At 39.8% G+C, this 13,809-nt stretch overlaps 1 protein-coding gene across 2 annotated transcripts in view; it reads left to right on the forward strand.

Annotated features, from left to right (window-relative positions):
• THSD7A (thrombospondin type 1 domain containing 7A) overlaps nt 1-13,809 on the forward strand; it is a 267,649-nt gene that overhangs the window by 164,389 nt on the left and 89,451 nt on the right. For both annotated transcript variants that reach the window (XM_026841560.1, XM_026841561.1), the window contains exon 9: nt 297-500. In XM_026841560.1, coding sequence (XP_026697361.1) covers nt 297-500 — 204 coding nt within the window. The remainder of the gene's footprint in view (nt 1-296; nt 501-13,809) is intronic.

Below are 13,809 nucleotides of genomic sequence, written 5' to 3' on the forward strand. Positions count from 1 at the left end.
ATTACTCCTGTCTCCCCACTGGAGTATGTATGACTGAGATGAACAGGGGTTTAAGTTTATTGACTTTATTAAGCCAAAGTTTATTGAATAAGCTCAAAACTTTTGATATTCTTGTTAAGTTTTACCTCTCTTCTTTCTTCAATGAGTTGTTCTACCCAGTTATTTAAATACAGTCTTGCACAGAGTGTCTGTGGTATCTTTTAGCTGTTCACTCAGGTGTAGATAGGTAAAAATCTCTTCACTTTCCATTTTAGTATTGAATTATTCTGCCCTTTGTATTTTCATGGACATTTCAGGCTTTAAACTAAGGAAACGGCGCATCACCAATGAGCCTACAGGAGGAACAGGAAACTGCCCTCACCTTGTGGAAGCCATCCCATGTGAAGAGCCCTCCTGCTATGACTGGAGAATCGTGGGGCTGGAGGAGTGCATTCCTGACAATGAGAAGCCATGTGGCCCTGGTACACAGGTTCCTGTTGTTGTCTGCATCAACAGTGACGGTAAGATGCTTTTTCCCACAGTCCACATTGACTACAGTGAAGATGCTAAAATGTAGTCCAAAAGAGTAGCAGGTTTTGTTGTTCTCAGTTTTCTCAGTCCTTAAGACCAAGCTACCTGAAATAGAGAGAAATGTGCTTTAGCAGTTGTTAGGAAAGAGGCCCTTTAGTTGCTCTAGGATCAAGCTCCTTCACCTTTTCAAAGGGTCCCAAAGAGACTTTGAGAAAAGTAAATAGAAAACAGCTATTGTTATTCAGTAGGTCAGACTCCATGCCTGCAATGACTTGACTGAATTCCCTGATGTAATCCCACTAACAAAGCTGCTCTTCTGAGTCCAGAACCAAATAAAGTGTGAGTAAAGTAAGATGCATTGCAGTAAGTATAGCTTGAAGAAAAATAATGTGCTTATTAAAAAGCATGGTTTGATGTGTGTTATGGAGTTTTGACAGTCCAAGCTGTCTTGCTTCTTCAAAAGGTCAACAAAAATACCACCATTATTCAATTACCTCCTGTGAGAGAAAACAGATTTGGCATGACATAGTCATAAAAGCCAATTTTGAAAGCTGCTTACAAAATACTTAAATCTATAAAAGTTTCATGAATTACTGTTTCAAAAATATTCCTTACTCATTAGTAATATTATAGTCTAGAGCAGCATATAAATTAAAATAATTGTACTGAGTACAAAGTATTTACAGTAAGAGACTTCTAACTCCATATAGAGGATTAAGTAAGAGGACACCTCTGATGAGTCTTTAACAACTGAACAAAATATTTTGTAATTAAATTGGTCAGAAGTAATGAGTTGATTATAGAAAGCTTTAAATAGTGAGCTTTCATGCTTAAAAATTTGGGTCAAAATTGAATTTTGGGTCTTAAATTGAAAAACTTAGTGTAAGCTTTAGTTTTCTGCATACACCTAAGACAACTGGTAACCATTTTTACAGGTCAGAAGGAGATTAGCCTGAAATTACAATATTGTTTCTTCTTCATTTTATGTCCCTATCTCAAAAAATTTCCCTTCACAGTGTAATAATTTCTTACCTTTGGTTTTGAGGAATGGTATTTGCTTACAAGTCTAAGTTCTGATTAGCCTAATTTCTTATTAAATTGTAATATAGACATTTATATTGACTATAATATATTGTAATTGTAATACATGTGAAGCATGCAATCGAACTACTAAACTTTGAGATATCTTTTATGTATATGGTATTTTCTATTGTTCTGTTTCAAACTCACAGGATTTGCTCTCTGCACTGCATTTGATTTTGGCCAAATTTAACTTGGAACACATGATTAACTTTTTTACTCCTGGTATTAATCTTTCTCTTTCTGTCTTACTGAATTATACGGTGTTATATATTGCTGCAATTATATGGCATTATACATTGCCTATATCAACAATCCGTCCCAGAAGGAGTGAGAAGTTGGGCTTTGGCCATGTGCTTCCATCTTTAAAGAGTTGTGGGCACAACTTCAAAGAAAGGACAAAACAAATTGCGATTACGGTTTGTTTTACAAAGATCAAATCACCCACAAAGGTGTATGTTAAATATGTTTTGACATGAGTGCAAAAGCAGTGGAGAGTAATGTAGTAGATTGGCTCAGCTCTTCATTGAAATCCCATCTTTCTCTTAATAAATGATCTTTTGTGATCTTCACCACTAATACCAAGCAGTTTTTGCTTAGGTCTCTCCTTAGAAAAATTAGCTTGATACAGTAGAAGCAAACAAAGTGTGAAGTAAGGACCCACCAACCTCAGTAGTCTCTCCCTCTAAGTTAACTGCTCAAGCATCTCCTTACTTTGCCTCCCAGAATTACAGAATCAACTAGGTTGGAAAGGACCTTGAAGATCATCCAGTCCAACAATTAACCTAACACTGACAGTTCCCAACTACACCAGATCCCTCAGCGCTATGTCAGCCTGACTCTTAAACACCTCCAGGGATGGGGACTCCACCACCTCCCTGGGCAGCCCATTCCAACCCCTAACAACCCGTTATGTTAAGAAATACCTCCTAATATCCAGTCTAAACCTTCCCTGACGCAACTTGAGGCAATTACCTCTTGTCCTATCACTTGTTACTTGGTTAAAGAGACTCACCCCCAGCTCTCTGCACCCTCCTTTCAGGGAGCTGTAGAGGGCGATGAGGTCTCCCCTCAGCCTCCTCTTCTCCAGACTAAACACCCCCAGTTCCCTCAGCCGCTCCCCGTACGACCTGTGCTCCAGACCCTGCACCAGCTCCGTTGCCCTTCTCTGGACACGCTCGAGTCATTCAATGTCCTTTTTGTAGTGAGGGGCCCAAAACTGAACCCAGGAATCGAGGGGCGGCCTCACCAGTGCCGAGTACAGGGGTCAGATCCCTTCCCTGTCCCTGCTGGCCACGCTATTGCTGACACAAGACAGGATGCCATTGGCCTTCTTGGCCCCCTGGGCACACTGCTGGCTCCTGTTCAGCCGGCTGTCAATCAGCATCCCCAGGTCCCTCTCTGACTGGCAGCTCTGCAGCCACTCCTCCCCAAGCCTGTAGCGCTGCTGGGGGTTGTTGTGGCCCAAGGGCAGCCCCCGGCATTTGGCCTTATGGAAACTCCTCCAGTTGGGCTCAGCCCATGGCTCCAGCCTGTCCAGGTCTCTCTGCAGAGCCTCCCTGCCCTCGAGCAGATCAACACTCCCACCCAACTGGGTGTCATCTGCAAACTGACTGAGGGTGCACTCGATCCCCTCTTTTAGATCATCAATAAAGATGTTAAACAGGAGTGGCCCCAAACCCGAGCCCTGGGGGACACCACTCATGACCGGCCACCAACTGGATTTAGCTCCGTTCACCACAACTCTGGGCCCGGCCATCCAGACAGTTTTTTACCCAGTGAAGTGTGTGCCCATCCAAGCCACGAGCAGCCAGTTTCGCCAGGAGAATGATGTGGGAAACGGTGTCAAAGGCCTTGCTAAAGTCAAGGTAAACAACACCCACAGCCTTTCCCTCATCCAATAAGCAGGTCGCCCTGTCATAGAAGGAGAGCAGGTTTGTCAAGCAGGACCTGCCTTTCATAAAACCATGCTGACTGGGCCTGAGCATCTGGTTGTCCCGCAGGTGTTGTGTGATGGCACTCAGGATGAGCTGCTCCATCAGCTTCCCGAGCACCGAAGTCAAGCTGACAGGCCTGTAATTTCCCAGATCATCCTTCCAACCCTTCTTATATAAGGGCATCACATTGGCCAATTTCCAATCAGTTGGGACCTCTCTGGTCAGCCAGGACTGCTGGTAAATGATGGAAAGGAGCTTGGTGAGCACCCCAGCCAGCTCCTTCAGCACCCTCGGGTGTATCCCATCCGCTCCCATAGACTTGTGTGTGTCTGTGTGATGCAGCAGATCACAGATTGTCTCCTCCTGGAATGCAGGGGGGTCGTTCTCCCAGTCTCTGTCTTCTGGCTGAGGAGGCTGGATTCCCTCAGTACAAATAGCCTTGTTATTAAAGACTGAGGCAAAGAAGGCATTAAGCACCTCAGCCTTCTCCTCATCACTTGTTACCATGTTTCCTCCTATGTCTAGCAGGGGATGGAGGCTCTCTCTGGTCTTTCTTTTGCTACTGCCATACTTATAGAAACATTTCTTGTTGTCCTTGATTGCTGAAGCCAAATTAATTTCCAGCTGGGCTTTAGACCTCCTGATTTCCACCCTGCATAGTCTCACAGCCTCTTTATAATCACTGTGAGTGGCTAGCCCCTTCCTCCAAAGGCTGTAAACTTTCCTTTTCTCCCTGAGTTGCAGCCAAAGCTCCCTGTTCAGCTAGGGTGGTCTTGTCTGTCACCAGCTTCTCTTACAGCACCTGGGGACAGCCTGTTCCTGTGCCATTAACACTTCCTTCTTAAAGAGTGCCCAGCCTTTCTGTACCCCTGTACCCTTCAGGACCATCTCCCAAGGGATCCTTTCAAGTACATGCCTAAACAATTCAAAGTCAGCTCTTTGGAAGTCCAGGATGTCAGTTCTGCTTAGCCCTCTCCTGGCCTCTCTAAGAACAGAGAACTCTACTATTTCATGATCGCTGTGCCCTAGTCATCCTCCAACCACCACCTCATCCACCAGTCCTTCTCTGTTCACAAAGAGGAGATCCAGTAGGGCACCTTCTCTGGTCGGTTCACTCACCAGCCGTGTCAGGAAGTTCTCTCCCACACATTCCAGGAATCTCCAGGACTGATCCCGCTCTGCTGTGTTGTATTTCCAGCAGATGTCTGGGAAGTTAAAGTCTCCCACAAGAACAAGGGCAAGCGATTGTGACATTTCACCTAAATGCCTATAGAATATTTCATCCACCTCTCTGTCCTGGGTGGGTGGCCTATAGTAGACTCCTATTACAACATCTGCCCTGTTGGCCTTCCCCCTGATTCTAACACAGAGACACTCCACCCTGTCTTCACTACACTCGTATTCAAAGCAACCATAACAGTCCCTAACATACAGCACCACCCCACTGCCTCTCCTTCCTTGTCTATTCCTCCTAAAGATCTTGTAGCCATCAACTGGCACACTCCAGTCATGGCAGACATCCCACCATGTTTCTGTAATAGACACTACATCATAATTTTCCTGTTTCATCATGGCTTCAAGCTCCTTCTGTTTGTTACCCATGCTGTGTGCATTGGTATACCAGCACTTCAGACAGGTGATGTTTTGCCCCCTTCAAATCTATTTTAAAGCTTTGTCAATCGGCCCAGCTAACTCCTGCCCCAAGATCCTCTTCCCCCTCTGGGACAGGTGCATCTCATCTTATGCCAGAATGTCTGGCATCCTGTATACTAACCCATAGTTGAAAAATCCAAAGCCCTGATGGTAACACCAGTCTTGGTGCCACAAGTTCATCTGTTGAGTTCTCTGGTATGCTTCTTCATCCATCCCTGCAACTGAAGGGATGGAGGAGAACACAATTTGTGCTCCCGACCCCTTAATCAGTTTCCCCTAGGACCTGAAATCTCTCTTCACTGATTTAGGACTTCTCCTGGTAATGTCTCTACCTATCTGAAAAACCAGGAGAGGGTAGTAGTAGTCCTTGGGTCTCACTAGAGTGGGGAATTTTGCCATGAGGTCCTTGACACGGGCCCCAGGGAGGCACCAGACTTCCCTATGAACTGGGTCTAGTCTGCATATGGGGTCTTCGACACCCTTCAAAATGGAGTACCCACTACAATGACCCTTCTGGGGTTCTTTTCAGAACTGGTTTTAATACATGGTCTAGAATGTCCCAGCCTTGGTGGACCTTGGTCTTCCTTCTTGTTTGTCTCACTTTCTTCCTCCTTCTCTTCTTCATTCAAAAATTTCAGGGCCTCAAATCTGTTGTGAAGGGGCACCATGGAAGGTGAGAGAGGTTGTGAGAGGATTTTCCTACCTCCCTGAGTAGGGACCTGTCTCCAGTCTCCCCATTCTCTTAGGTTTCCTCCTTCTGCCTGGTAGCCAAAGGGTGAGGGATCGCCTGCCTCTTTTGGTGCCTCCATTTGCTCCCGTGGCTTCAGGGGTGCTAGGGTGTTACTCCACCCATCAATTTCCCTTTCGCACTCCCTAATGCTTCTTAATCTCTCAACCTCTTCTTTGAGTTCCGCCACCAGGCTGAGCAGGTCATCCATCTGATCACAGCGCACACAGGTGTTGGCACTGCTGCCCTCCGACAGCATTGACAGGCTCAGGCACTCCCTGCAGCCTGGGACCTGGACCTCTGCATGTTTGCGTGGCAGCTCGGTCTGGGTCACCACGTTCTTTCTGGTTCTAATGCGAGTGGAGACCACATCACCAACCCACTGAAAATCCTGTAGGCAGCTCTTAAATGCTCTTCTGAACACACACGACCACCTCCTCCCATATAGTACACTGGCCTCCTACCCTGACACAGGGCACACCTGGTATCCTTCTTCACCAAAAACTTGTTGAAGGCATCCAGATTCTGCTCTGCAAAATCTAGGAGAGCAGCACCTTGCAAGCAATCAGTTTTTGCATCAAGCCCCACAGCTACAAGGTAGTTTGCAGTGAAATAAAGTTTAGAGAATGCTACTCTTCCATTGTCTCAACATCATGGTTTAAATTAATCATCATATGAAATTTGTGGTATTTTGAGCACTTGGAGAAGACTACATTGACTGTCAGTTAACAGGATACATAATTTGTATAATACTGTGCTGATATATGGCACACAGGGAATTTTGTTCAATTTTACAGGTAAAAATGACTGTGAAGGGAAACTGTGTGGAAAACATTAATTATCACCTAAGTTTGCCATGTTGCTTAAACTGAAGTAATCTTTGTTTAACAATACTCTCTCAGTCTCTTCAAGAGTTGAGTGGGGTTTTCTTTGTTCATATGAATTAATTAGCCAATCTTAAATCAGTGGCTGGATAGGAGAGGTTGGATCAAAGAGACTTAAGTGTATTAAAACGTGATTATTTTCCCCTTGGCTTCTGTTTTATAAAATGAAAAAGACTGGTATAGTAATTTTCAGAATCAGCATTGTACTATAAATGTACTGCTTGAATGTAAGATAAACCCAACACTGATGAGTATCTTCTCTTTCTGTGGACTGTTGCATCATTCTATATGTTTAAAGCATAATTAGTTGGGATAACATGTCTTGACCTGTGTGTTTCACTTCACAATTAGAATCATGTAGCAGTGTTTGTGAGATTGTTTTATATAATTGGAATGAGCTTCTCTCTTCAATTTGGTGTAAAGATAAGAGTCATTACAGTCTTTGAGACAATAGCAAACAATAGATTATCCTTCTGTGATGCTGCTGGAGGTCTGTGATTGTCATTCTCTTTCCACAGCAGATTGCAGTAATCAGAATTTTCATTCAGGCTGAAAAAAATATGACAGTCCATACCTCAGGTTGTCATTGCAGAAGCTGTAATGAACTTTGATGTATTTTTATTATATAAATGGAACTTCAGCCTCTTCGTGTGGAAAGAACCTTTTCAGAATAAATATTCTTTGTCAGTCTCCCAGGAAATTTTACAAAGGAGATAGTTTAGGTGAAAAAAACCTTCTAGTTGTGGAAACGCCAAGGTTGGACAGAAGGTGATCAGAATTCCTCTATCATATATATTATATTAATGATTAGATCTGCGGCTAATGTTCCATGCTAATTTTGCTAATGATAGTATGACCCTTTTTAAAAAATGAATTGTAGTTCATATATTTATATGTACATGTAATATATATAAGGCATACTTGTATGCATGCACACACAGAGGTATGTGCATATTATCTATTATTAAGTTCTTTAATGCCATTCAAGAGTGATTTCACAACACATGAATTTGCTTTACTTCTCTGGAGCTATGGCAATCTATGAAGAATACAATTTCAAAAATATTTCTGTATTATTTAAATGGTTGGAAAGCTGGCCACTTCTCCACTCTGAAACACATACATTGGTGCTACTCATATGTAAACAGTGCAAAATAATTTCTGACATAAGAATCTGCAAAATTATCTACTGCTGAAAAGGCCTACAAAATGCCAGTTCATTATGGGGTTTTAGATTTTTATCTTTTTGCTGAACTCTAGCGTAGGTACTAGCAGTGGTTGTGGTATAAGTAGTGTGCTTCTGATCATCAGACAGTAGGCTAAAATTACTCGCTCATTTTTTAGAAATGTGTAAATAATGAATTGATTTACAGCCTTGATAATAAATTGGGCTTTGTACCACTGCATGGATAAAACAGATCTCACTTTTGAAGGGCAAATTTCTTCCGGACCTTATTCAAGCTCACTAATTGTTGGGTTACAGTTAGCTCCACAGGGGAAAGGATTGGACTCATTGCCATGTCCTGCCTCACAGCTGTGAGAAATGACTAGCCTTAGAAGAGGGAGCCATGGCAACAGCAAGACTCTTCGTGTATATGCAAATTCCTGCAACTCTTTGAAGTAACAAAATTGTTCCTGAAGTTGTCTAGGCAGAGATGTGTGATGATGTAGCTGAGTGCCATGAGTTCTCTTTTGACACCTGGACATACATGGGTGACACGGGTCTGGTCTTCCTGAGACTGGAGCACAAACTCAGACCACCTGTGACATCAGTATATTCTGATGTAAATGGGTAGGTTGTACACCATTTGCAGTATTTGGGGGAAAAACAATGGTGTTCATAGCTAATTAAAAGATATAGAAGGTAAACTAGTCTGTTTTGCTAAGACATGCAAATGTAAAAATTTCAAACCGATTAGATTAGCTTCTTTATATGGAGTGGCTCAAACACTTCACTGTCCAAAACAGAACAGTGTGTTTTTCCTTTATCTATGTTTATTGTCAGCTAGTGTGATTAATTGAAGACACCATACTTCATCTATACAACAATCCTATTGGATTTAACTACTGTTTTTCTCTGGACTTAGAAATGTCTTAAATATTTCTCGCATTCCTGATATTGAATTTTACTTTGCAGAAAAGCTTATAAAATTTCTTCATGTAGTTTAAATTTTTTTTTTCTGTAGTTTCCTGATCAACATCTGTATTTTGCTTCTTAAATTTTAGCCTGTGGCCTTATATCTTCTTAAGATAGGCATCTAATTAAATCTATAGAATAAACTTTGGGAAAAACTGAGTATCAGCTGGTGCAACCGTTTTAACTCAAAATATTTTGGCTGCTATAAAAATTGGCCCTTTCTGTATATTTATAGTTTGAATCAAATATATGCTAAATGTTTAGCTGCTGATCTTTATTAATTTTCACAATGGGAAAGGGAATCAAGGGAAGCTTTATAGGTGTGCTCAGGTATAGTCTAAATCTTCTGCCCTTTCTATTGTGTGGCTATTGAATGCAGAAACCATCAGACTGGTTGGATTTTTTAATGATAAAGAAAATACCTACTTTGTGTGACTTTATGACATAGTGGTTTAAAAAGAATGAAGAGCCAGATTTGAATTTGAATTACATTGAATTTTTGAATTAACCCTGTAAGAGAACACACATCAAAATCTGGCCAGTGCTCAGCAGTTGATTAGCAGAAAAACACAGTAGCTAATGACAGTTTCTTTCAGCACATAGTGCCTTATGCTTACAGGAACTTGGTTATGGCCATTACTCATCATTTCCCAATATTAATTTCTTAGCTAATGTCATTACAGAATTGATTTGAACTGTTCTTTTCTGCCTAACAGCTTTCAGGCTGACCGTCTGAGGTCACATTTGCATTTAAGTCAAACGTAAATGCATACTTTCTTCTTCAATGTAAATAGATAGGATATGAAATATATAACCCAGTCCTTGCTTTCCTTTAATTTGTCTGGTTACATAAAAACTATTGAATATGTTTATTTGATGTTTGTGCTGTGTGTAATAATTTGTTTCTGAGGGTAAAATATAATCAGTTTACAAGACCTTAAAATTAATACTCTCCCGACATTATGTTTCATAGCATTGAATTTTTAAGTCAGTTCTTTTTAACAAGATTCGCTTTATTTAGTATAAAGGAATATAAAGGAAAATTAGTGCACACTACTGCTTAACCATCCCATTTCAGTTATCAGGAAGTTTAATAATTGATAATTCTTCTGTCAATGAAAGATCACATTTAATATGTCATATCAATCCTTTCTGTTTCTCATCTTGACACTAGGAAAGTGGACATATCCCTATTAAGTTCCATATAAGAGTGGATGCTTTTAGTGTTTGTATAACATGAAGTGATTTCATTATATGGGATGACTCAAATACTTCACTTGCTTTCTTAGTGTCCTTAGTAGTTGGCCTGGAATGTGATGCGAAGATTTCAATTAAAGGGATAAATAAGGCAAAACCAGAGTTTCATCTGCATAGTGCAGTAAACAATTATGACTTATGACAGTGCAATAAACCTTTGTTTCCAATTTATCATATATTTTTGAAGACAGAGTTCACTTGATATGGACAATGCCTGTAGAGACATTATTGTTCATAAAGAACATAATTAAAAATAGGTGGGCCAACTTAATTACCAAAATTCTTTTCTTGTGTCGTAGATCATAATTTGACTGTCTAGTTAGTTGAGTTTACTGGGGTTTGGCATGTTTACTTCAAAAATGTACTATAACATCTTTGCAGAGAAGCTGAATTGGTGTACTGAAAATTTATTGTACATCTAGGATTAGAAGTTGCTGTAGTGGGAAGCAGAAATATTTTGAAAATATACCACAGAGAGTGCAATTACATGTTTCATATGATGCACTCTCTTAATAACCTGCTTTTGTTTTTGATGGCACAACCAGGTGGAAAAGCAGGATGTTGCAAGAACTGCTTGTAATAGCAGTGGGTAAATTAGGAGGAGGGGATGCATAAATTTTGATTTACACAGCAGCCTGCAAAGCAGGAACCCAATGCTGATTAGACTCCAAGGTTCATCATAGTAAGAAAACAGAGAGGGATAATTGTAGATACATTTCAAAACAATTGGGTTTTTAGGAAGGTCAGTTTAATGCTTTACAATCTTTCCATTTTGTTACTTCAAATTATGCTGTTATGAAACAACAAAAAAAAAAGGGGTTTATGGATTTATGGATGGATTATAATTCTGGATTTATAGACCCCCATATTGAACTTCATTTGTTTTGGATTTTTGTCTTGCTAACTCCCAAAACCAGACTCAGAAAATACGTTAATTATTTTTACAAAACATACTCAGAAGAAACAACGCTAGATTTAATAATGTTATATATAATAATAATGTTACATAGTTATAAATTAAATATCACTTTCTTGGCGGATTTTATTACACAGTACTAATCATTAATCTTTATGATAAAATGTTTTCAGTATCCTCTCATTAGCTTTGATGGGAGTAAGTTTTTCATCTGAGAGAAAAAGGTTTCACATGATTATTTATATTTTCTGACAACCTGCATGCTAATGATAAATTTTCTTAATAATTGTTATCGGACTTCAAAGCTGTGGAACTAGTGTGTTGATAAATGGTGAATATTAAAACATCTTCATTAGCCAGTCACGTTGAGCCAGAATAAATAGGAATTTTATTCTCAGTACTTCCAGTCTTAAGCAGCTCACAGTCTGACCTTTCTTTCAGACCATAAATTGTGTTGAGTGCTGATTAATGTAAAACCACTCTTATCTGCCAAGAAATATTTGATTTCACAAGATAACTGTTACAGTGGTAATTTAAAGAGCCTTAAAATAATCTATGTTATTTTGCAATTCTTGTAACTCCTGTGCACTGCACAAGCACCATCTCCACTGAACACTTAAGAAACTTCAAACTAAGAGTAAAACGTACTAAACTACAACTATAACAGCAAATCAGAGCAAACAACTGAGGATCCCAGTCTCCCCAGTGTTCCTAGTGATCTGTTCCCGATTTCGGGGTGCAGGTAGCTTTTGGCAGGGTTTCAGCTATGAAGATTCACAGACGTATTGCAGGTGGAAAGGAACATATTTGTACCTGGGACTTGGTGTTAAGGGGGATGGAAGACAAGAGGGAGAAACTGTTACTGACCAAGCAATGAGGTGAAGACCTGGGGAAAGGTAGGTTTTGACCCTAGTTTCCTCCAGGACAGTTTACTGAGAGCAAGTAAGGAACTCAAAGGAAGTTTCGAAATGTCTCTATGTGGCAGGGATTATAATCTGGAGAGGGATTCTGTCTGGTGATGGTCAGCCCAAGGGAGGATTTGACGATCAGCTGGAAAGAATTTGGCAGGGCTGGATGAAAGGGACAGTGAGGTAACAGACTGGGATTAGTGTGTGGAAAAAATAAAGCTGGATAAAAAACCAGAGAAGATGAAGAGAGAAGGAAATTCTTCACTTCTAGAGATGGAACAGAGCATGTTATAGTCTATTCCTGCTTTTGTTCCATGAGATCACCTGGCAGAGCAGTTAAGTGTCCAGAGTCAGTGTAATACCCATGGCAGAAGTACTATTTTTCATTTGCCTTCTGTTTTAAACTAGAAAATTTTAAAGAAATATTATGTCAATATTAAATATTTTAGGTTGCAAAGCTAAGTGCTCAAACAGGAAATTAAAGTTGTTTGCCTAGTCCTTATGCGAATGTATCAGATGGAAGTCTTTAATTATTTAATTTAATTGTGCCTACATGACATTTTCCCCACAGAACCTGCTATTTATTTATGAAATGGGTATATATCCTTTGGAGATTACATGCGCATTTTGTAGTAATGAATGCTTTATCTCTGAGACAACTAGCTGTGGTTTTTCCTTCATAGTTTAATTTTGCTCTGCTTTTCTTCAGCATCAGCAAAACATAAATAATAGTAACCTATCACATATTGAATGTTATGAAAATAAATATATTACTGGCTGTCTGATAGTCATGACAGAAAGATCTTAGAAAATCTGTTTTAATAACATTTTTAATTAATGTGTGGTAAATAAATCATGTGTTGAACAAAGAGAGTAACACTGAAAATACCAAATAGCTACTCATTAAGGAGTTTCCAATCTGTGAACTGAAGGAGGAAGGGACCCAATGGAAAAATAATGTGTGTTATTATGCAATTAAAAAAAAAAAGCATTATACAAAGGCAACTTTAATTCTGGCGTTTGCTGTTTGGTTTCTTGACATAATTTTGGGGATAATTTATGGAATAGCTATTTAAATCTTGCCCTAAGAGTTATCAGATGTTTGGTTTTAATTTCACTGATTTGAGACACCCTTTGTTGGTACTGATATTATTTTATAAATAGCAAATTGCTGAATTAGTGTTTTCTAGAGAAAAGATACTGATTAGAAACTACATTAAATCTCTTGCTCTGAATGTCTCAGACTGGATTTTTTTTTCTTCTTTTTTAAGAGGGGAAAAAGAAGAATAATGCTATCTAGAAGCAGCTTAAATCTTGTGGGAGGCATCTAGAAAACCAGTGATGTCCTAATAGGGGAGGGGAACCTTATTTCCAGGGTACAGCTGATTTCTCTGAGTAGGTGCAAATCTGCTGTGAAATCTGACAGATTTATGTGGCTTTAGGACGTTGGCTTTTATAACTTATTAACAAAGTAGAAAAGTTATAATGTCCCTATACCTGCAGATATGTTCTTGCTACTTTTGGTCTTGTGTGAAAATGTTATATTATTTCCTTAATTTAGCATATGTTTATAAGGTATAGGTATTTACCTCTGGTTGCTTTCCTAAGAGCTCTTTCTCTGAATCTATATACTGAGAGGCCATGAGAAAGGAAAAGTCAAAAGGATGAATTAGTTTTAGTCTTCTAGAGAGGAATCAGTTATGAAAATGTTTCCAAAAGACAAGATTAATTCCCAGTCTGAGCTCCCTGAAGGCGTGCTGTGCCTTCCACTTGTAATGATGAGAAAATATTAATTGCAAG

Source organism: Athene cunicularia (assembly GCF_003259725.1).
Source record: "Athene cunicularia isolate RWA chromosome 2 unlocalized genomic scaffold, athCun1 chr2_part1, whole genome shotgun sequence".
In the NCBI taxonomy this organism is placed as follows: Eukaryota; Metazoa; Chordata; class Aves; order Strigiformes; family Strigidae; genus Athene; species Athene cunicularia.